The 24,862-nt window shown below is 39.7% G+C and overlaps 2 protein-coding genes across 3 annotated transcripts in view; one reads left to right on the top strand and one right to left on the bottom strand.

The window, feature by feature from the left end:
• The window catches only part of LOC306997101 (uncharacterized protein), a 45,852-nt gene extending 22,404 nt beyond the window's left edge, over window positions 1-23,448 (top strand). Inside the window, exons 1-2 of one of the 2 annotated variants that reach the window (XM_079610183.1) lie at window positions 20,708-20,937; window positions 21,759-23,448. In XM_079610183.1, coding sequence (XP_079466309.1) covers window positions 21,940-23,112 — 1,173 coding nt within the window. In that variant the 5' untranslated portion in view covers window positions 20,708-20,937; window positions 21,759-21,939 and the 3' untranslated portion in view covers window positions 23,113-23,448. Of the gene's footprint in view, window positions 1-20,707; window positions 20,938-21,758 lie in introns of those variants that run through there. The other variant, XM_079610182.1, reaches the window with a different exon arrangement.
• On the bottom strand, window positions 2,288-19,948 carry LOC306997110 (uncharacterized protein). Its single transcript, XM_079610206.1, has 3 exons — window positions 19,827-19,948; window positions 3,884-4,304; window positions 2,288-3,634 (listed from the first exon to the last, which is right to left on the bottom strand). The coding sequence occupies exons 2-3, from the start codon at window positions 3,966-3,968 to the stop codon at window positions 2,685-2,687; spliced, it is 1,035 nt and encodes a 344-aa protein (XP_079466332.1). The 5' UTR covers window positions 3,969-4,304; window positions 19,827-19,948; the 3' UTR covers window positions 2,288-2,684.
• Window positions 23,449-24,862: the final 1,414 nt, after the last annotated feature.

The following is a 24,862-nucleotide window of genomic DNA, read 5'->3' as shown; positions in this document are numbered from 1 at the left end:
CGCGCGAATCCCAACGCGACGCTTCACGAGATAAGATGCAAGTGGCTAAACTAAACAGCTGTTTTACAATAGAAGTTTTAAACAACCGACATAAATAATCAGTTTGCAAAGACTGTGTCAATCAAAGCTCAGCTTCGGGAAGGGGAGATTTACAGGTAGCCTAAAGATAAAGAGACTGAGAGAAGAAGAATGAGAGAAGGAGATGGAGATGAGAGTAGAGAACAGGTAGAGGAATAGCCTATTGCATACTGTGCCCAGAATAAGAATAACTTTATTCCAAAGAATGCCTATTTAACACAGATATAGCCTACTATGTTCTTTGACAATGACAGTGGAATCATAATATGCCCCTGAACCCCCTAGCCAGATCACTTTTGGGACCTTTGTATTTATAAAACCCTGTGTACGGCTATTGCACTGAATAGAAAATTATATTTTTGAAAAATACAATGAATTACAAGGCTGTACAAAACGGTGCACTATTGCAGACTTATATACTGAGGGTTTAATTACGGTACATTATTTTAAGATAGTCAGTCGGGAACTAAAGTGGGCCGGTCTAAGTCATTAAACTCCAGGGCTGAAAATGAGTCCCACTCCGGCCCTGATTACAATGATCTGGCCTTGAGGTCATGAACACATGAGCTAATTGTTCGGCATTTGTCAATGAGAGCATATGGCGTAATTTAGATATATTTTTAAGATGGAAAAATGCGGTTTTACAGATACTAGACGCATGACTTTCAAATGGAAGATTGGTATCAAAGAGCACACCCAGGTTCCTAACCGACGACGAGGATTTGACAGAGCAGCCATCAAATGTTAGACAGTATTCTAGGTTATTACGTGAGGACGTTTTTTGTCCAATAATTAGAATCTGTTTTTTCAGTATTTAGTAGTAGGAAATTACTAGTCATCCAATTTTTTATAACAGCTATGCATTCCGTTAATTTTGTGAATTGGTAGGTTTCGTACAGCTGAGTATCGTCGGCATAACAGTGAAAGCTAATTCCATGTTTCCTAATGATATCTCCTAATGGTAGCATGTACAGAGTGAACAGCAGCGGTCCTAGTACTGAGCCTTGTGGTATGCCATAGTGAACTTGTGATCGATAAGACATCTCTTCATTTACTGCTACAAACTGATAACCATGCTAGTGCAATCCCACTAATGCCAACATAATGTTCGAGTCTATTTAAAAGAATGTTGTGGTCAATGGTGTCAAATGCAGCACTAAGATCGAGTAACACCAATAGAGAGATACAGCCACAATCGGATGATAAGAGCAAATCATTCGTGACTAACGAGAGGTGTCTCGGTACTATGGTACGGTCTAAATCCGGACTGAAAATCCTAGCAGATATAATTTATTTCTAGAAATATTTTTTTAGAAAGGAACACAATTGTGAGGATACTGCTTTTTCTAGTATCTTTGACAGAAAAGGCATGTAATTGACAAATTTTGTAGGACCAAGTTGCGTTTTTTTAACAAGCGGTTTAATCATAGCTAGCTTAAAGGTTTTTGGTACATATCCTAGAGACAAAGATGAATTAATGATATTAAGAAGAGGATCTAGGACATCTGGAAGCATCTCTTTCAGTAGCTTAGTCTAAATATTAGTATAAATATGTATAATATTTATATTATTTTAAAAGCAAAGTTTAATATTACTTGTCAATTAATAAACTATAAAAACTATATAAATATATTTAATTAATCAAAAGTAATTATAATATAAATATAATAAATAATTAACATTAAAAGATGGACAATTTGGTCTCTAAAATTTGTTTCACACTATAAACTGCTTTGATTTGGAGTGAGATATACAATGGGAATGCCTTTATTGTATCAGATTCATGTCACTGCACTGATTGGTCCAGTTTTGGTCTGCGATCTCTAACCCAGAATAAAACCTGCTCCAGAACAGCTTAGCCATGTAGCGAAAGTTACCATGGCGATGAACACAACTAAAAACCAATCCACTTTCTTGTGCCCGAAAAAGCCATTTTGCCCAAACACATTTTTAATGTACCTGTTAGCAAATGAAACCAGCTTTGTGCAACAGGCCACAGAACGTTTTTGATGTTGGTTTTGTTTTACTAGAGACATTTAACTACAGCTAAATGACAGCTAAAAGTCAGAAAGTTACAACTCAAAAACAACTTCCACAAAACTAACGTCACAGAACTAAAGTTTATTTCGCTATAGGTTTGCTTTATCTGAAATTTATTTATTTTAATGAATGGCTCTGTAGAAACTTTTTACTCACAAAATCACACATTGTCAGTGAAATGGTCTTTTTTATTGTTATTGTACATCCGTGTATGTAATAGCAGGCTTCATGTAACTAAACAAACAAAAGTAAAAAAAACACTGATCAAATTCAGGGAATAGTTTAATATTTTAACAAATAACTGATTGTTGTTTTTTACATTTCTTTCCAGTCTCTTTTAATTTTGGTATTTCTTTGAGTAAGAGTTCAATCAAACTAATTTTCAATAATTGTCTTGTTCTCCAACATATAAAACACAATTCTTATGGCATTCACAGCAACACTAGTTTATTAGTTAACTACACATTTACTTTATGTGAATCTAACATAAAATTATCTCACTGTGACACAGAACAATGCTTTCTAATATGAGTCCTTAGATTACGTGATTGGGTGAAACTCTTCCCTCACTGAGTACAGTAGTACAGCCTTTCTCCAGTATGAACTCGCTCGTGTGATTTTAGAGATCCAGAATGAGTGAAACTCTTGTCACAATATGAGCACTTGTAAGGTTTTTCTCCAGTATGAATTCTTTGGTGCAGTTTCAGACTCTCAGCTCTAGTAAAGCTCTTCCCACAGTCACAACACACATGATCTTTCTCACCGGTGTGTGTTTTCTGGTGCAGTTTAAAACAGAAGAGTCGAGAAAAGCTCTTTTCACAGAGAGAACACGCATAAGGCTTCTCGTCTGAATGAACTTTCAGGTGATCTTTTAGACTTGATGATGAAATAAAATCTTTACCACACTGATCACAGTTAAATGGTTTTTCTCCAGAGTGAATGCGCAGATGAATACTGAGACTTGCTGAACGAGAAAAACTCTTTCCACACTGAGTGCATGTATGTGGTTTTTCTCCAGTATGAATTCTTTGGTGTTGTTTCAGATATCCAGCTCTAATAAAGCTCTTCCCACAGTCACAACACACATGATCTCTCACTTCATTATGTGTTTTCTGGTGCAGTTTAAAATGATACAGCCGTGAATAACTCTTTCCACAGAGAGAACACACATAAGGCTTCTCGTCTGAATGAACTTTCAGGTGATCTTTTAGATTTGATGATGAAATAAAATCTTTACCACACTGATCACAGTTAAATGGTTTTTCTCCACTGTGAAGGCGCAAATGATAACTGAGACCTGATTCACCAATGAAACTCTTTCCACACTGATGGCATGTATACGGTTTCTCTCCAGTGTGAATTCTCATGTGTATGTTGAGGTTTTCTTTCCGGGTGAAACTCTTTCCACACTGAGTGCAGGTGTGCAGCTTTTTGGCTTTTGTTCTTTGAATTGTAAAGTTACGATGTTCCTCCTCTTCATTCAGTTCTTGTCTTTGCTCTTTCACTCTCACCTGGTCTAAAATACACAGAAATACAGTTCGAATCAGTTCAAGTGAACCCTTATTTAATAGCAGAAAACAACAGAGATCAGATCTTTCATTTTTTGTTCTGTCATTCACTTGTTAATATAAAAATATGTTTGACAACTGCTATATACAAGGTTATGATCATTTGGATGTATTACTCCATTTATCATCCATATACTTCTTATTAATTCACATTTACCAAAGCAGTCAACAATGAAGAATCAAGAATGGACACCAACCTATTTGTTCCTCAGTATCTTCATGTTTTATTCTGGATGGTTCTGGATCCCTCATGTCTTCAATCTCCTCTTTAATAAACTCCATCTTTAACAGTCACACAGATTTCAGCTGCTACTCCTGGAGTTTGTCCTTCTCTTGTAGATGATGGGAATATTCCCAGTATTTATTGGTGAATTGTTGTGGGAGGAGCTTCACTGCAGGTGTGAACTGATTACTGCATTTAAAAGTACAGGGTCATCATGTTTAACTGCTGCTGAAAAGCCTCATTGTCTCCAAAAGTTCCCTGTTTTCAGCTCATTCATTATGGTGATGTCTGAGATCTTCTGTAAAATGGCACATCAAGGCTGAAACAAACTACAGCATCATCACTTTTGAAATTTCACTTCAGTTCTTGCCTTTGCTCTCTCACTTCCATCGGGTCTGAAACATATTAAAACATTAAGTTGTTAGAATGAGTTCAAGGATAAATGTGAATATTCAAGTGAACCCTGATTTAATAACAGCAAAAAAATGAGATCTGCTTATCAAATATTATATTTTTGATGCATCAAAGGTTAGTTCTGTCATCCTCTTGTTAATGGTTTGAACTTTCATCAACAAATTACACACCAGTGAATTTTGTTAAAAATGTCTTGTAAATATATAGCAGATTTCACCCAGCAACACAAATGAACCACATCTGCAGTTTATTGACAGAGGACAGTAGGTCTGCACGATGTATCGTTTTTAGGGCTGCAACTAACGATTATTTTAATAATCGATTAATCTGTCGATTATTTTTTCGATTAATCGGATAAAAATTAAAAACATTCATTTCCAACCCTTTATTCAAAAACAGAACTGACAGTGCAAATTCACAGTGCAAAAAAATCTTCAGAAAGTGCACAAACAGGTTGCTCCTTGAACATCCCTGAGCTGTTAAAGTAATAATTTTTTATTATTATTGACTAACACAAAAAACATACACATGTGCTTTACATCTGCCAAATATATGACTTTTTTTTTTATAAAGTGCACAAAAAGATGTATATTTTTGTTTAAGGGACCTGAGCTGTCAGAACAATAAATAATTTTTAAAAAATAAAGAAAAATACAAATCAGAAAACTTAACAGGATTTGTTTAAACGTCAGAACTTGTTCTTCACACTACACTCACAGACGCACACACTTACAGACGTACAAATTCTCACTCACAGACGCACACACTCACACAAAAAAATACGATGGATTGACCACCTCATATGGTGTGTATTTTGCAGCTCATCCTTTCCGAGCATATAGTGAAGTTTCTCTGAGTCATTTAGACTTACAGAGTAAAGAATGAAAAATTCAGTGCTGCTCGGACACACTCGGTCTCTATTGCGCGCTCTCAGATGCACTCGGTCTCTCTCGCGCACAGACACACTCGCGCGCAAACACACTCGCGCGCAAACACACTCTATATCGCGCGCTCTCGGACACACTCGGCCTCTCTTGCGCGTGGAGACACTCGCGCGCAAACACACGTGTCTCAAGCGCAGTGTCGCTCGCGGAGTTCGCTTCGCTTTTGTCCAGTCTGGCGCCTCATAGCTCTGCGCTCAACTAAATATATATTTATTTATTTTACATCTCCGCGTCACGCAACACAACGAATGTGGGTGAGGGATGTGGGTGAGGGATGTAGGTGAGGGATGTGAATGTGGGATGTGGATGAGGGATGTAGATGAGGGATGTGGGTGAGGGATGTGGGTGAGGGATGTGGGTGAGGGATGTGGGTGAGGGATGTAGGTGAGGGATGTGAATGTGGGATGTGGATGAGGGATGTAGATGAGGGATGTGGGTGAGGGATGTGGGTGAGGGATGTGGGTGAGGGATGTAGATGAGGGATGTGGGTGAGGGATGTAGATGAGGGATGTAGATGAGGGATGTAGATGAGGGATGTGGGTGAGGGATGTGGGTGAGGGATGTAGATGAGGGATGTGGGTGAGGGATGTGGGTGAGGGATGTAGATGAGGGATGTGGGTGAGGGATGTGGATGAGGGATGTGGATGAGGGATGTGGGTGAGGGATGTAGATGAGGGATGTAGATGAGGGATGTAGATGAGGGATGTGGATGAGGGATGTGGGTGAGGGATGTAGATGAGGGATGTAGATGAGGGATGTAGATGAGGGATGTAGATGAGGGATGTGGGTGAGGGATGTGGGTGAGGGATGTAGATGAGGGATGTAGATGAGGGATGTAGATGAGGGATGTAGATGAGGGATGTGGATGAGGGATGTAGATGAGGGATGTAGATGAGGGATGTAGATGAGGGATGTAGATGAGGGATGTAGATGAGGGATGTAGATGAGGGATGTGGGTGAGGGATGTAGATGAGGGATGTGGGTGAGGGATGTAGATGAGGGATGTAGATGAGGGATGTAGATGAGGGATGTGGGTGAGGGATGTAGATGAGGGATGAGGGTGAGGGATGTGGGTGAGGGATGTGGGTGAGGGATGAGGGTGAGGGATGTGGGTGAGGGATGTGGACGAGGGATGAGGGTGAGGGATGTGGGTGAGGGATGTAGATGAGGGATGTAGATGAGGGATGTAGATGAGGGATGTGGGTGAGGGATGTGGGTGAGGGATGTAGATGAGGGATGTGGATGAGGGATGTGGGTGAGGGATGTAGGTGAGGGATGTGGGTGAGGGATGTGGGTGAGGGATGTGGGTGAGGGATGAGGGTGAGGGATGTGGGTGAGGGTGAGGGATGTGGGTGAGGGATGTGGGTGAGGGATGTGGATGAGGGTGAGGGATGTGGGTGAGGGATGTGGGTGAGGGATGTGGGTGAGGGATGAGGGTGAGGGATGTGGGTGAGGGATGTGGATGAGGGTGAGGGATGAGGGTGAGGGATGTGGGTGAGGGATGTGGGTGAGGGATGTAGATGAGGGATGTAGATGAGGGATGTAGATGAGGGATGTGGGTGAGGGATGTAGATGAGGGATGTAGATGAGGGATGTGGATGAGGGATGTGGGTGAGGGATGTAGATGAGGGATGTGGGTGAGGGATGTAGATGAGGGATGTGGGTGAGGGATGTGGGTGAGGGATGTGGGTGAGGGATGAGGGTGAGGGATGTGGGTGAGGGATGTGGATGAGGGTGAGGGATGTGGGTGAGGGATGTGGGTGAGGGATGTGGGTGAGGGATGTGGGTGAGGGATGTGGGTGAGGGATGTAGATGAGGGATGTAGATGAGGGATGTAGATGAGGGATGTGGGTGAGGGATGTGGGTGAGGGATGTGGGTGAGGGATGTGGGTGAGGGATGAGGGTGAGGGATGTGGGTGAGGGATGTGGATGAGGGTGAGGGATGTGGGTGAGGGATGTGGGTGAGGGATGTAGATGAGGGATGTAGATGAGGGATGTAGATGAGGGATGTAGATGAGGGATGTAGATGAGGGATGTGGGTGAGGGATGTGGGTGAGGGATGTGGGTGAGGGATGTGGGTGAGGGATGTGGGTGAGGGATGAGGGATGTGGACGAGGGATGTGGGTGAGGGATGTGGGTGAGGGATGTGGATGAGGGATGTGGATGAGGGATGTGGACGAGGGATGTGGACGAGGGATGTGGATGAGGGATGTGGACGAGGGATGTGGGTGAGGGGTGTGGATGAGGGATGTGGGTGAGGGATGTGGATGAGGGATGTGGACGAGGGATGTGGACGAGGGATGTGGATGAGGGATGTGGACGAGGGATGTGGGATGTGGGATGTGGGTGAGGGATGTGGGTGACTGCTGCCCTTGTTTAACTGAAGCCCCTTTCACACAGCACGTTAATCACGGGAAATTGCCGTAACATTGCTAAAGTGCCTTCTGGTTGAACGCAAACAAGTCCCGGGATTGATGGGGACCTAGTACAGGGTACCCCCAGGATCCTCCAACTTAAATTCAAGGCTTTTTAAGACCTTTTTAATACCATTTCAAATGAAATTCAATGCCAACTTCGTACCCATTCCGACAGAAGTATGAGGGGAAAATGTCGGTCTTTCATAGTTTTAGTTGACTAGTTAAAGGTCTTTGCATTTTTTGTCAACTTTTAGTCATTACTTTTACTCAAACTGCAGTTACTTTACTTTTGGTAGCTATTTTATATGTAGTCTTTAGACAGAAAATGTTATAATGGTTCCGTGGTTCTCCAATTTTTTTGAGTGCCGTACCCCCTGGTACTCCCTCTCTTCCACTTAGACTGCAGTCACAGCTTTTCCATTAAGGGACAATATTTGCCCCCTTTAATCAATATTCCCATTAAATTTTTTACCTCTATAATACCTTTAAAAAAATTAATAATGCTTTAAATAAAACCATGTTCAATAAATATACAATGTTAAAAAAACGTTTAATATTAATACAAATATTATATTAAAATAGCCAGTAGGTGGCGGTAACTCACTGTCTTTATGAGTGTGTCATCGAGTCATTCATTCATTGAATCTCACGATTCGTTCAAAGCCACAGATTTCGTTGCAAAATAGAGCAATAAGCCGGAGTCTGACTATACTGTTTTAAATGCAGTACATCACTACATGCAGTACATTGTTTTTTAACTGTTGCATAAAATCAATGTCACATTTGAAATCGTGTGGATATTCGGGAAACATTGCATCTTGCTCATATATGATCAACATTAAAAACACTGCTGGATATCAGCCTGCATTTTGATCGCAGATTTAGTCGCACAAACAGTGCAAGCGGCTCGTGACAGAACACAGACCGACTGAATGACACTTTAATTTAACTAGAAAATCTCAAATAAAGATCGCTGAACTCCAGCTTGTCTGTGTTTTCAGATCATCCGCGCTTCTTCAGCAGTGTAGAAGAGCGCGCGGCGCGCATGGTTGCCAGATACCATTGAAAAGACCGTGTAGAAAACATGTTCTTTTAACAGAAAAGCTCTGATTTGGGGTTTAAATTATTGAATTCTGGCATTTGTGGCCACAGCGGATTAAACCGACACTTTCCCATTTCAGACGACAAACTAGGCTAGGCTACTATCTTGTTCTGTACCTCACTAGCCTAGTAAGTAACCATAGTAACGGGTGCGCACACTTTCGCGCTTTCTGCTATGACGTGGAGCGCGAGGTGCACTCAACGCTGCATTAATTTTTAATTAGATTACATTAGTTACAGTTAATTTTGTTACGGTATGAACTTAATCCTAGGAAAGACAAAAAAATATAAGACCTTTGTAACGAAATCCAAGACTTTGTATACCAAATTCAAGGCTTTTAAGGCCTTAATTTAAGATGATCAAATTTAAGACTTTTTCAATGCTTTTAAGACCCCGCGGGTACCCTGTAGTAACATTGCCGGGATCAGTCCCGGAACGTGCCCTGTTTGAACAAAAGCCAGGACAATGCCGTAAGGGGTATTTTGTTGCTCTTAGAAGAAAGTTTGTGTTCTTCATCAACAAAGAAAGAACGAAAAATTGTCTGTAAACTGGAATGAAGAGGAGACCAGGAGCTCCTTACTATCTGAAGCTAAGATCATTCGCCAGCTTTGTGGTGTTATTGTATGACCGAAAAAATGCTTGAGCGTGGTTTCTCGAGATCGAAAGCGCAGATCATTAGTAAACTTAAAGTCCGCGTGAACCGGAAGTTGCAAACAACTTTTCTCAAGTGTTGTGCCGCATTTCCGAGTGAAACGGAATATTGAACAGAGGGCAGAGTTTTACTTCAGCGCTCCTCCTCTCCATCTCTCGCCCATAGCAGAGTAACAGTTTGAGGGGAGTGGTTAAGCGTTTAAGCAACCCAAGTTGTCAAGCCTATGTCATCAGAAAAAGACTCATTCCAGAGCCGGAAGTAACTTTTCAGACTTTGATTAAAGATAACTTCGGCAAACAATTGTTTTTCCGTGTATTAACTTGCACGGATTAATTGTTTACCACAAGACTAGTAATATCCGCTAACAAAGTAAATAGGGTCAATTTTGATTTCATGCCGACTTTAAGACGCTGCGTTAAAAAAAACCCCAAGTGCACGACTACAATGGAAAGAGCGTTGCAGAAGATTAGACTGGCCTTTCTGCAGTGTGTGAAAGCACTCACAGATTCCGGAAAATCACTGGCAGTGTGAATGAACCAAAAATCATACTTTCCCAGGACACATTATCCGTGTATTTTCCAGAATCTCTGTGTGAAAGGGGCTTGAGAGAACGGGCAGAGAGAGGGAAATCCCTGGTCACACGCGCACTCTCACCGTCTTCAAACTGTCTTGCTCTCTCTGCCTCCCTCGCGCATATTAATGAATTATGAGTTGACTGAATATCTTTGAGAATTGACACGATGGTAAAAGGTCGGAAGACCGAAGTTTCACGTGAAGCATTCGGTGCCTCTAGTTGTGAATTGTTTTAAAAAAAACACACGTTGCCTTATCTTCTCTGAAAAGCATTCCACACATTCAGATGACATAAACCACACTTTCAATAAAAAAAAATAAAAAAAAATCTATCCAGTGATATTTAGTTTTCTGCGTTGACAAATCTTGTGCGATGTGCTAACTGCCGGGATAATCACACAACGTGTGCCGTGGTCTGTAAATGACACGTCCGATTCGCGAACAAACAACGAAAAGCTGTCATTTTATTAACTAAGATTAATAAATACAGTAGCAAATGTATTGCTCATGTTAGTTAGCTTTATACATTTGTGACGACCTCTGCTGCTGGTTTACTAAAGGTGCACTAAAGAGCAATTATTACGTTTTGCTGAACATTATGAAATTGCGATTAAAGATAAAAGGCTCAAAGAAAATGTTAAAATAGCTTTGAAAATTGAGTTGATTGAAAAAGGTTTATTAGACACTGAGATGAAGGAATATGTACCAGTTGCATCTGAATTAAAAAGTAATTTGTCTTTTGAACAGCAAATGGAACTGCTACTTTTACAGATGGATCATGAGAAGTTAAAACTGCATTCTGAACAAGGTAAAATGGAATTAGAGAACGACCTCTGCTGTTGGTTCTGGGAATTGCTGTTGGTACCTGAGCCCATTAATTACCTGTTGCCAGTCAACTGGAAACACCTGTGTTTGTGTCTTAGACGCTGCTTAAGAGATCACCAACTGAGCCGAGAGGGAGATCTTCCTTGGTTTTGGGTTGCGTTAGTGTTGACAAAAATATCGATATTTCGATAAATATCGATACTGAAATATCTGACCGGTACCAATACTAATTTCCCGAAGTATCGATACTAGCCGAGCGGTCACTTTCACTTCTCTCCAAAGGCGCGTTGACAAACACCACACGTGACGCACTCGTCTCATTCGCTCTGGTTAAATAGCAAAAGTGAAGTGAATGGAAAGATGGCGAGGGCGGCGCCCCCGCGACCGGCTTTGGTTGATTGATAAAGAACACCGCGAGAGGGCATGTCGGAGAATAGCGCGGACACGCGTAAAAACACACCGCGAGCGGGCATGTCGGAGTCGGAGAATAGCGCGGACACGCGTAAAAACACACCGCGAGCGGGCATGTCGGAGTCGGAGAATAGCGTAGACACCGCGAGTGGGCATGTCGAAGAATAGCGCGGACACGCGCTTCACACTGCGAGCGGGTATGTCAGAGAATAGCGCAGACACGCGCTTCACACTGCGAGCGGGCTGCGGGCACCCAAAAGATTGTTTGACAATCAATAATCCCTCACATCACTCATTTTTTAAAATTATTTTATAGGTGAAAACAGACATAAGGAACAGGCTCCAGGGGTACCATTTAGCAAGCTGAGGCTACGCTCAGCATCAGGGGTGTTTGTTGTTTGGACAGACCTTTCCCCACTGCTAAAAAAATCCTAAAGGAAACACTGTAACTCTTCTAATTTTAACTTTTCTGAAACATTAACCAAGATGGCCTAGTATTGTTGTTGATATGATTATATAGATGTTGTCTCGTTTTTTCACCGTAATTCTTAAAGTTAACATAATCTGACTGAGGAATCTTAGACAAGTAAATATTTTACCTGTAGTCAAATGTAAATAAACTTGTGCCTATTTAACTTTATTCAGAAAAATATTATTTAATTCTGCAATTTGCCTTCATTAGCGATTATCATCAATTTGATTACACAGATATTAATTAAACTAAACAGCTAGACAATGGCATCTCTGAATTCAATAATGAAATGCCTTTAACTGAAAATTGAATGTTTAATCTTATTATTATACATTACTGACACTCTATCCTCCAATTTGATACTGTTAAGTGCTTTTGTTACAGTAGGCTATATTTTAATATTTGATAACAGTAGGTTATACAAATACAACGGGTCATGTTAGCCCTGGTTCAATTAAAAAATATTAACAGATAGAACTCAGGACATTTTTGTTCATGTAAAATATACCTCATTGTCATGTTCTAGACTTGTTATATTTAGCTTTAAATAAAAAAAATACCCCCTTAATATTGTGGCAGTTTTTTTCTCTGTGGTATCGAAAATGGTATCGAATATCGATATTTTTCAAGGTATCGTATCGAAGTTAGAAATTCTAGTATCGTGACAACACTAGGTTGCGTTGTGTATTGTTATCTTTTTTCATTTGCATTTACATTTCTACTTCAACATTCCATTACATCTCAACCATGCATCATGCTCTACACACAGATCTTGCTGATGACTTCAGATACACTTATCTTCTTTACCGTATTTTCAGGACTATAAGTCGCTCCGGAGTATAAGTCGCATCAGTCAAAAAATGCGTCATGAAGAGGAAAAAAACATATATAAGTCGCACTGGAATATAAGTCGCATTTATTTAGACATTTATTTCACAAAATCCAAGACCAAGAACAGACATTTAATCTGGAAAGGCAAGTTATCCAGCTCCACAACAGCACACAGAACAACATGCTGAATAAGTGTCCGGTGTGTTACGCAACACAGGGTTTCCCGCAGCACTTTGGCCGCCTAAGCAACACACGCCTGCCGCCTTAACTACGTCGTCAACAAAAAGTATATGAGCGATATCCGCCGTGTTACTCTGTCCTTTAGAGCTCAGATTCTCTGCCCGAGCCCGATATTTCCCGCCGCTATACTCGGGCCGGACCCGTGATCTAGATACGTGCGGCGCGGGACTAGATTTGATGGACGAGTGCGAGCGCGGGCGGTAATGCACTCACTCTGTGTGTGCGGCTGCGGGAGAATAAAACGATTAAATAGAAATATATATGAATAAAACATATAAAAACGAATAACTTGTTATTCATCTGTTGCAGAAAAGCAACAAGAACAACTAAAACAAAATAGAAACGATTTACAGGTCAGAGTTTCTATTTGTAACATGTTTGCAGCGTTGAGCGATGTAGCCAATCACACACATGTGTGGATTTCTGGAATGCAATGGCCAATCAGAAGCATTTAAGATAGATTCCCCTTCACGCTCAAAACTGACTTTCTGTTCAGTGCTGAATTCTGTATGCTGGCAAATCCTCGGATTATAAAAGATATTATGAAAGATTCATTAAGCAGTCAGCTTCATTGATAATAACAGAGATGTATGAGATCGCGATGAACTGATGTCAGCTTTTTAAGAATTATTAAGAGAGCGCGCATTTGCGCGCATTCATGTCAAACCATGCACGCAGCCTGCTTGCTTTTATGTTAAATTAACAGTGGCTTGTGAATGTTAATGCTTTAATAACATAATTTATCAGGAGCATTTATTCTGATGTGTATGGCGACACGTAGGCTAACACAAAGTTAAGTTACACAAAGTTATCCGCTGATTGTTTAAGGTCTATGTGCGATGCAAGGCGCGAGCCGCGAGGCTAGAAAGCTCCTGGCTGTTCTAGAAAGGAGATTGATCCAATGCAGCAAAGATATTTAACGGCTAAAGTCCATAGTCTATTGGCTATGCATGTTGTATCCCCAGAATTGCGATCGGCGCAAAGGGACAAAAATAAATAAATCACAGAGTAAGTCTTCTCTACAAAATGCAATGCAAGAGATCGCACGGGCGCCTCCACGTCCTGATTATATGTCTGCTATATTTGCTTCTTATTTATTAATTCCAGGCAATTGGTTGATGAAACATTGATTAAAATTAAGATAAAATTTATACAAAACGAAATTCGATTTAAAGAAAGGCTTTTTACAAAATAAATCTTAATTAAGTGGTCAAAATAATCTCTGACCCATCTTATGATCTTACTCATGCTGTTCACTTTTCATATACCGGTAATCAACATAAGATTACAATAAATGTATAAAATAACATTATATTATGTAAACATAAATATGGAATATCATTTAATTACTGTCTGATGAAAATTGTACTATTTCAAAGTGTGCTCGTTTTTTTCCTGAGGTAACAACATTTAACTCATTTAAAGGGACAATAAGTAACTTATTAGGTATTTTATTATCTAAAATCAATATTTTTATTAAAAAATATGTCCTCAATGGTGTACAAATACCTCGGCCAATTATCTGACTTATCCTTATAAATGAAGAATTTATTATCTTTATATACATGGGACGGGTAGGTCCACGGAGGCTTCCATGTAGTTCCGCCATCTTGCAAAACTATAATAGCAGAGAGGGACAAAAAGTACTAAGCCAACGCGTTTCCACAACGCGTTTTCGTTCAGAGCCAGCCGAAACCAGCAGAGACGCAGGTGCAGAGCAGTGAGAGGCGCTTGAAACTGCACCGGCAAGTTTAAAAGTCTGGATTGCATTATTATGGACTATGCATATGCCGCGCCACAGGAGAAGAAAACATCGTCGCCAAAAAAAGAACGTAAAAGGAAACGTGACTGTAGATTACAGAAAACCGGAGTTGATGTCGGGGTAGCTTTTTCAAGGTGGAAAAAGCTAATGCTGGAGAAAGATTTTAAAAGAGAACTGAAGTGGCCTGTTTTCTTCTCGACAGGTAAGTCAGTGTTACAATCTTAATTACAATTTTTTTCCTTTGCTTGGTTGTTATTATATAGATAAACGAACATTTATAGTTAAAAGTTAAATAGGCTATTTGATGAATAGCAGCTATTGAGTAAAATAGCGAAGGTGCTAAAAACAAGGTTTGTAAGTTTTACTTTTTGTAACCGATAAATTCTATAGAAATATTTTAATAGAGCATATGATTTTTCTTGCATTGTTTGCACACCTAAGGCTACCAAGTTAATGTTATCTGACATTTTCTGTTATTTATCACTTATACTGTGTCCCCGCATTGAATAATACGGGCATCTTTGTCGTCGTGGTATTGACTCTCCTCCTCTTCCTCGTCGTCCACCTCCTCGTCTAGATCCCACTGATCCACTGCCTCTCTGTCCTCTTCCTCTACCTCTTCCTCTACCTCTTCCTCTACCTCTTCCTCTACCTCTTCCTCTACCTCTTCCTCTTCCTCTTCCTCTACCTCTTCCTCTACCTCTTCCTCTACCTCTTCCTCTTCCTCTACCTCTTCCTCTTCCTCTACCTCTTCCTCTTCCTCTACCTCTTCCTCTACCTCTTCCTCTTCCTCTTCCTCTACCTCTTCCTCTACCTCTTCCTATTATCGAATCATCTGATGATGATGATGATATCTAACAATGAACATAATTCAGAAAATATAACGAATAAAGAAGGCATAACTACAAACTAGATTAAAAAGTTCGTCGAGACAAACTTTAAGTTGGCTTGTGAAAGTTTGGACCAGATAGTTTGAAAAAAGTTTAAAATTTAAATTAGTTTAAAGTTTAAAGCAGTTTAAAAAAGTTTGAAGTTTAAATTAGTTTGAAGTTTAAAGTAGTTTGAAGTTTAAATTATTGTAAAGTTTAAAATAGTTTAAAGTTTAAAGTAGTTTAAAGTTTAAAGTAGTTTACAGTTAAAAATAGTTTAAACTTTAAAGTAGTTTGAAGTTTAAATTAGATTAAAGTAGTTTAAAGTTTAAAGTAGTTTACAGTTAAAAATAGTTTAAAGTAGATTAAAGTTTGAAGTAGTTTAAAATAGTTTATTATATTATTGGACCAGATAGTTTAAAAAAGTTTAAGTAGTTTAAAGTTTTTTGGGTGGTTGCTATGGTGTTGCTAGGGAGTTCTGAGGTATTTTGGGTGGTTGCTATGGTGTTGCTAGGGAGTTCTAAGGTATTTTGGGGGGTTGCTAGGGTGTTATGGATGGTTGCTAGGGAGTTCTAAGGTATTTTGGGTGGTTGCTATGGTGTTGCTAGGGAGTTCTGATGTATTTTGGGTGGTTGCTAGGGTGTTGCTAGGGAGTTCTAAGGTATTTTGGGTGGTTGCTATGGTGTTGCTAGGGAGTTCTAAGATATTTTGGGTGGTTGCTATGGTGTTGCTAGGGCGTTCTGAGGTATGTTGGGTGGTTGCTATGGTGTTGCTAGGGAGTTCTAATGTATTTTGGGTGGTTGCTAGGGTGTTATGGGTGGTTGCTAGGGTGTTGCTAGGGTGTTATAAGGTATTTTGGGTGGTTGCTAGGGTGTTATGGGTGGAAGGAATACTTTGAAGATCTCCTCAATCCCACTGACGCGTCTTCCATAGAGGAAGCAGAGGCTGAGGGCTCGGAGGTGGACTTGTCCATCACAGCTGAAGTCACTGAGGTTGTCAAGAAGCTCCTCTGTGGCAAGGCAGGGCTGCCCTTTGTCACCGGTTCTGTTCCTAATTTTTATGGACAAAATTTCAGGGTGGCTGGGCGATCCCTTAAAGATATGGGGAGAAGCCCGGTCACTCAGGAGCAGCTCATAGTAGAGCCGCTGCTCCTCCACATCGAGAGGGGTCAGCTGAGGTGGCTCGGGCATCTGTTCCGGATGCCTCCTGGACGCCTTCCCGGGAAGGTGTTCCGGGCATGTCTCACCAGGAGGAGACCCTGGTGAAGACCTAGGACACACTGGAGGGATTATATCTCCCGGCTGGCCTGGGAACGCCTCGGTGTCCCCCCGGGAGAGCTGGAGGAAGTGTCTGGGGAGAGGGAAGTCTGGGCATCTCTGCTTGGAAGTCTGGGCATCTCTGCTTAGACTCCTGCCCCCGCGACCCGGCCCCAGATAAGCGGAAGAAGATGATGATGATGATGATAAATATATTGTTAGATCACAAGAGCTGTGAAAATAAGCAAATAATCTAGAAATATAAATGTACTTAGATCATAATCTAAGAGGATGACAAAACTAATCTTTGGTACATAAAAAAATATAATATTTGATAAACAGATCTCACTTGTTTTCTGTTATTAAATCAGGGTTTACTTGAATATTCACATTTATCCTCCTTGAACTCATTCTAACAGCATAGGGCCCTATCTTGCACCCAGCGCAAATGACTTGTACACCGACGCATGTATCATTCCTATTTTGGACCCAACTCACAGCGGACTTTTCCCTCCACAGACGCACTTCGGTAAATTAGTGAATGAACTTGTGCTCTCGGGACGGTTCAGCGGAAACGTTCCCTGGTGCTATTTTGCAGTTTCACAAAACAATTCCGCCACAGATCAGGAAAAACCTAGTCTAAAATCAGCGACGCGGTATTCAGATGATATTTTAAGGGCGTTTGCTTGGCCATAATGTAGCGTGTGCGTTTGCTTCTCTCATCTACACAGACACAGCAGTTCCCATTTTTGCAAACCATACATAATTACAAGGAAAAAAATTACCACACAAGGAAAAAAATTGAGGTGAAATTAGACTTATTTCTCAGAGGGGACTAGGGCTGATCGTTATCGTATCTATATCTCGATATGAACTTTCAAGATATTACTATCGAAAAAAGCAATGATATCGACGATATAGATTCCCCCTCTCCACGCTCGCCCTGCATACAACTCTGGCAGTCACAACAAACATCAGTTTTACGAGTGCCTTTGAATGCACAGCTAAAGCCAGCGCGCACACTACCAGGGACGTGGGAACTATATTGTGAGAGGGGGGGCGGCGTTTCCATGGTGACGCGTCATTGCTTGTCACGTGACACCGCAGCAGCAATAGCGCTGAATGAATGATGATCTGCTTTTATGACATTTTTCCTTTTTTATTCAGAATATTCACAAATGTGTTAGCTATGGCATGAAATATCTGATATTCCGATTGTCAAATACATACAAGTGGAAGTATATTGTTGTTTAAACACCTTTATAACGATCGCGTTAGTTGAGCTGTATGCGCGATGGGCGCCGCCGTGTTAGTTTGTGCCGCAGACGCAGTTCAGAGAATCGGATCTGTTGGATTTACAACCTCTATGTTTACAACACGTGAATTCATCCACTTCTCCCGAAATACTTAAAAGTAAGTGGCTGGTGAACTGGGAATTGAATAGAGTAAACACTGAAGTTACTTACACAATGTGTATCTGATATGAATAAAACGTGTCGAATTATAACTTGTTCTTAAAAATAAAACTATACTTTCCACATTTTTTGTATTATGATCTTTTTATTTTTCTGAGTAATGCTTGGTTTTCACCGAACCCCGTAGTCATATCGATATCGAGATATCTGGCATGAAAATCGAGATATGAAATTTTGTCCATATCGTTCAGCCCTAGAGGGGACGTGCTTTTATACGGACGTCTCAGACCGTTTTCAGGAGAAGAGTATTTCTCTTGTGAAAAGATGTGAAAAAATAGGCATAAATCTAGCTTACACATTTATCCAAATTATTCAGGCTAATTTAAGTATACAGGTGAACCTCGAAAATGTTTAATATCGTGAAAAAGTTATAATTTTGATGTGAATTTTAATTTTACATGAGAAAAAAAGGATTTTAAATACAGAAATGTTGCCCCTCTGAAAAGTATAATCATGCATATGTACATATGTGACCTTTGCTTTTTATCTGACCCGGTTTGTCTCACCATTCATCATCAGCACAGCACACACATTTTCCTGCACACAGAGCAGTGAAAGAGAGAAGTAGTAAGTCTTAAGTTGTTTAAGCTCCACCCACAGCAATTATCTTTAGCTCTGCTACTCTCAATATCACAGTAAAACATTACTCAATCACATTATATTGTACTTAAACCAGTAAACCAAAAATAAAACACATCTGAATTGTAATAATCTCTCCAGGACAATTACAGTCTTTGTAAACAATTCAATGTTGTCTTTTCCTTCTTAAACTTTGTGATCGTATAAAACTGATTACACAGCTTACATCATACACTTTGTTACTCTTAAATGTATGAAATTAATGGAAATAACATCGTCTTTTTAAGCAAAACCATGAATTAAATACTTTAGAAAACAGTTCGTAACCAATATTTCTCAACACAGAAAATACAACTAAGTTAACAGAGTACATTCTTAAACACTATGTGATTTAAAAAAATGTACCTGCACACAGAGCAGTGAAAGAGAGAAGTCATTTAAGTTGTTTAAGCTCCACCTATTCAAAATACATTTCACCTCTTTAGAAAGCACATGGAAAATTACGCAGATAGAAAGATTGTACAGTGCATTCAAATGGACATGAAACAATCAAAATACCCATAAATACTCTCTACAATTTAATCAGTATCTACTGTAAACAATCCTTTTATAAAGTGTCAAACATTTGATATGAAATTGTATATTTTTAACTTTTAGTGTGGAGCGACCACAGAAAGGACTCACCCACAACAGTTCTCTTTAGCTCTGCTGCAGATCGCTCAAACAGCCAATAAAAGTGCAATCCCATTATTGCAGGATTCACTTAAAGAACCCTCAACAATATTTATCTTGTTACATATAGTTATATACCGTGTTTTCCGGACTATAAGTCGCTCCAGAGTATAAGTCGCATCAGTCAAAAAATGCGTCATGAAGAGGAAAAAAAAACATAAATAATTTGCACTGGACTATAAGTCGCATTTATCTAGAAATGTATTTCACAAAATCCAAGACCAAGAACAGACATTTAATCTGGAAAGGCAAGTTATTCAACTACACAATAGCACACAGAACAACAGGCTGAATAGGTGTCCGGTATGTTAACGTAACACATTAACAGTTATTCAGCTACACAATAGCATAAAGAACATATACCTGGGAGGCTGAATAGGCTTTAACATAAGCCAGCGAGTCCAACAAGCAAGTTACCGGTAAGCAAGTTCACCAAGCTCCCGATCTCATTGCACAACACTGGATACATTGAAGTCTTCCTCTGTGTCGCTTCTGAACAACTCCGCTAACTAGAGCGCCCTCTCGCGGCTGTAGACGGTAATGTTTTCTCTTGGATCATCTCAGTCAGTATGAATTCATTTTGATATATAAGTCGCACCTGACTATAAGTCGCAGGACCAGTCAAACTATGGAAAAAAAGTGACTTATAGTCCGGAAAATACGGTATACTAAATATATTAGTTTCACTTTTTAATTTGAATTACTGAAATACATGAACTTTTGCACGATATTCTAATTTTCTGAGTTTCTCCTAATATAGTAAATGTGCCTTGCACCTGGCAAATCCGCCATTATAATAGCAATCCGCCATGGAACAAGCTCGCCTGCTTTTAACGGGAATGTGAGAGGACGCTCTGATTGGTTTATTGCACGTTACGCCCAAACCACACCTATGAGTAATGTAGCTACTTCAGACCAACCCATTTTAGATTTGCGTCGGGCGCAAGAGTCATTTATCTCACCGGTATAATAACAACATCGCCTGAGATCCACCCACAAAGTTACTTATGTTTCAGATCGTTAAAATAGGGCCCTAAATGTTTTAATGTTACAGACCCAATGGAAGTGAAAGAGCAAAGGTGATGATGCTATAGTTTGTTTCAGCCAATAAAACAATTTAATGTGCCAATTTACAGAAGATCTTAGACATCGCCATAATGCTGAAAACAGGGAACTTTTGGAGACAATAGAGGTTTTTCAGCAGCAGTTAAACATAATGGCTCCTTTATTTTTAAATGCAGATTGGATAAAAACAGTGATCACAGTTCACACCTGCAGTGAAGCTCCTCCCACAACAATTCACCAATAAATACTGGGAATATTCCCATCATCCTACAACAGAAGGACAAACTCCAGGAGTAGCAGCTGAAATCTGTGTGACTGTTAAAGATGGAGTTTATTAAAGAGGAGATTGAAGACATGAGTGATCCAGAACCATCCGGAATAAAACATGAAGATACTGAGGAACAAATAGGTTGGTGTCCATTCTTGATTCTTCATTGTTTACTGCTTTGCTAGATGTGAATTAATTATCATTTATCATCCATATACTGCTTGAGTAATACATCCAAATAATCATAACCTTGTATATAGCAGTTGTCAAACATTTCAAACACAAGTGAATGACAGAACAAATGGTGAAAGATCTGGGGCCTCATTTATAAAACTTTGCGTAGGATTTGTGTCAGAAGTGGCGTACGGATGAAACATAGGACGTGCGTACGCACAGAAATATTTGTATTTATAAAACCGTGCGCACGCACATCCTACGCAGTTTTCCCTTAATAAATCACAATCAATTCTAAATGTAGCGCAGCTTTTGCGGCTTCATGTCACGCCCATAGTTGCACATTAATAGTCCGTGAAACACCGACAAGTTAATATTCTTAATATTATGGCAAACACAGAGAGGAAATCAAAAAAACGTAACTTCACTCAATGTGAAGTAGAAGTTATCGTTAGCGAGGTGGAAAAGAGGAGAAAAATGTTGTTTGGAGGGCACAGTGTGGGCATTACTAATGCCAAAAAGGCACATGAGTGGCAAAAGGTTGCAGACGCCATAAATGCTGTAGCCTCACAACCTCGTACCGTGGCCAAAATAAAAAAGAAATGGTCGGACAAGATCAGCCATTGTGCGTCATTACGCATTGTGATGGGGCATTTTATTTCCATCCATTTAATTGCATCTGACAAGCTACGCAACGTTTATAAATGAGGCCCCAGATCTCTGTTGCTTTCTGCTATTAAATAAGTATTAACTCGAACTGATTCTAACTGTATTTCTGTGTATTTTAGACCAGGTGAGAGTGAAAGAGCAAAGACAAGAACTGAATGAAGAGGAGGAACATCGTAACTTTACAATTCAAAGAACAATAGCCAAAAAGATGCACACTTGTACTCAGTGTGGAAACTGTTTCACACAGAAAGTAAACCTTAACGCACACATGAGAATTCACACTGGAGAGAAACCGTATACATGCACTCAGTGTGGAAAGAGTTTTACTCAAGCATCAGGTCTCAGTTATCATCTGCGCACTCACTCTGGAGAAAAGCCATTAACTGTGATCAGTGTGGTAAAGAGTTTATTTCATCATCAAGTCTAAAATCACACCTGAAAGTTCATTCAGACGAGAAGCCTTATGTGTGTTCTCTCTGTGGAAAGAGTTTTTCAAGGCTGAACAGTTTTAAACTGCACCAGAAAAATCACAATGAAGTAAAAGATCATGTGTGCTTTGACTGTGGGAAGAGCTTTACTACACCTGCTGAACTGAAACAGCATCAACGAATTCATACTGGAGAAAAACCTTACAAGTGCTCATATTGTGACAAGAGTTTCATTCAATCTAGATCTCTGAAATCACATGAGCTACTTCATACTGGAGAGAAGCCGTATCACTGTACTCAATGTGAGAAGAGTTTTAGATATAAAACAACTCTCAATCATCACCTGCATGTTCACTCTGGAGAAAAACCTTACAAGTGCTCATATTGTGACAAGAGTTTCACTCATTCCGGAAACCTGAAATCACACGAGCGACGTCATACTGGAGAGAAGCCGTACGACTGTACTCAGTGTGAAAAGAGTTTCACAGAGAAAGGAGACCTTAAGACGCACATGAGAATTCACACTGGAGAGAAACCGTATACATGCACTCAGTGTGGAAAGAGTTTCACGTCTTCATCCAGACTCAGTTATCATCTGCACATTCACTCTGGAGAAAAGCCATTTAACTGTGATCAGTGTGGTAAAGTCTTTATTTATTCATCACATCTAAAAATACACCTGGAAGTTCATTCAGATGAGAAGCCTCATGTGTGTTCTCTCTGTGGAAAGAGTTTCTCAAGGCTGAACAGTTTTAAACAGCACCAGAAAACACATAATGAAGTGAGAGATCATGTGTGTTGTGACTGTGGGAAGAGCTTTACTAAAACTAACCAACTGAAAATACACAGAAGAATTCATACTGGAGAAAAACCTTACAAATGCTCATATTGTGACAAGAGTTTCACTCAATCTGGATCCCTGAAATCACACGAGCGACTTCATACTGGAGACAACATGTACGACTGTACTCTGTGTGGAAAGAGTTTCACCCAATCAAATAGTCTAGTGAATCATATTAAAAAGTGTTGTTCTGTCTCACAGTGAGCAAATGTTTTGTTAGATTCACATAAAGTAATTGTGTAGTTAGTTAACTAATAAACTAGTGTTGCTGTGAAATGCCACAAGATTTGTGTTTTATATGCTGGAGAACAAGAACATTATTCTGATTGACACTTACTCAAAGAAATACCAAAATCAAAAGAGACTGGAAACAAATTTAGAAAAAACAACAAAATTCAGTTATTTGTTAATATATGAAACAATTCCCTGAATTTTAAAGCTTGTTATTACAAAACAGATGTATGTACAATAATGTACACCTGTACAATAACTCTGTATGATAACAAATAAAATGACAATTTCACAGACAATGTGTGATTTTGTGAGTACGGTAAACGGTTTCTACAGATCCAATAATTAAAATATACTGTGAGATTCAGATAAAGCAAACATATAGTGAAATAAACTTTAATTCTGTGACGTTATTTTTGTGGAAATTGTTTTTGAGTTGTATCTTTCTGTCTTGTCATTTAGCCTTTCTGTTGTGTTTGTGTCTTGGTTGTCAGTTTCTCTCACTGCTGAGGTGAGCTGCACCTCATTCTTATCAGTGCTCTCACACTCCTTACACACACACCTGTCTCCCATTTTGCATTGATTTTCTCTGCTACTTATGCTTCTCTCTTTATTTGCCTCTCTGTCAGTGTGTCTTGGTTACTGTCAGTTCCACTACTGTCCTAAAAACAGTCTTGTTCTAGTCATGCCTAGCTTACATGCCTTGTCTGTTTATTTCATCATGTTTTTTCCCCTTTAATTTGCCTAGTCCCTTTACTCAATCCATGGGCCTATACCATGAAGCCGATTTAGGTGGCTAGCCAGCTAAGTTTCAGCTTACTTTCCGCCAACCCTGGGTTTTAGGTACTATGAAAGTAGCTCGGCTTGAATCGGTGTTCGTTGCCAACAAAATTGATCTCATTCAGATTGCTTATTTCCAGTTTGGTGAAAACGTGTACTTGCAGATCTTTCCTGTCCAATGGTATGCAGCAGGATGTTTGTTTTCCTACCAGTTAGCTTTATTTCCTGTTCTGTGCAAAATGTTGCAGAACTTCCTGGATCCAAGAAGGTGTAGGTCGTAACCTCATGATCACTTTTATTTTTATTTTTACTTAACTCTAACTGGTACAATGGCCACACTAAATTACCAGCCCCAGTACAACCACAAGTTTCGCTGGGCTTTTCTGGGAGATGAAGTATGGTTGGATGCTTTAGTGAGCACTTTTGACAAGTAAGTCATTGCACACAACCTTTACTCATGTGACCTGGTCAGTGTTGGGGTAGTTACTCAAAAAAAGTAACTAGTTACTAGTTACTAGTTACTTCTGTAAATTGTAATGAGATTACTTTACTAGTTACTGCATTTGAAAAGTAACTTCACTACTTATTACTTTATTTCCCGTTTATTAATTTACCGTGTAGATACATGGACAAACATCATAGCCCTATCATCACTTAGCCTGCATGTCCGCATAGTGTTTATAAATGTAGCCTATAAAAATGGCATGTAAAACCATATAAAATAACAATATCCCTCTCTGCACAAAGAAATATGCCTCACTGTAAAATCTACAAACAACAGGGATATGTCCGTGGTGGTAGACACATGATCAGGGCTGGACAGGGATAAACATTATATTTTATTTTGACGGAAACTGCAAAACTGAAACTTTCTTCTCCATCTGTATTTTGACCATAGACCGTATATAAGAGATTTTGACCGATACACTGACACTGCACGCTC

This window comes from Phoxinus phoxinus, assembly GCF_949152265.1.
Source record: "Phoxinus phoxinus genome assembly, chromosome: 4".
NCBI classification, from domain to species: Eukaryota; Metazoa; Chordata; class Actinopteri; order Cypriniformes; family Leuciscidae; genus Phoxinus; species Phoxinus phoxinus.
Note: the sequence above shows the minus strand (reverse complement) of the source record. Positions and strands in the feature narration are given on the sequence as shown.

Coding starts and splice junctions, on each gene's coding strand:
- LOC306997110 (XM_079610206.1), bottom strand. CDS start 3,968: ATGGAGTTTATTAAAGAGGAGATTGAAGACATGAGGGATCCAGAACCA. Junction 3,635..3,883: donor AGATACTGAGGAACAAATAG/GTTGGTGTCCAT, acceptor TGTGTATTTTAG/ACCAGGTGAGAGTGAAAGAG.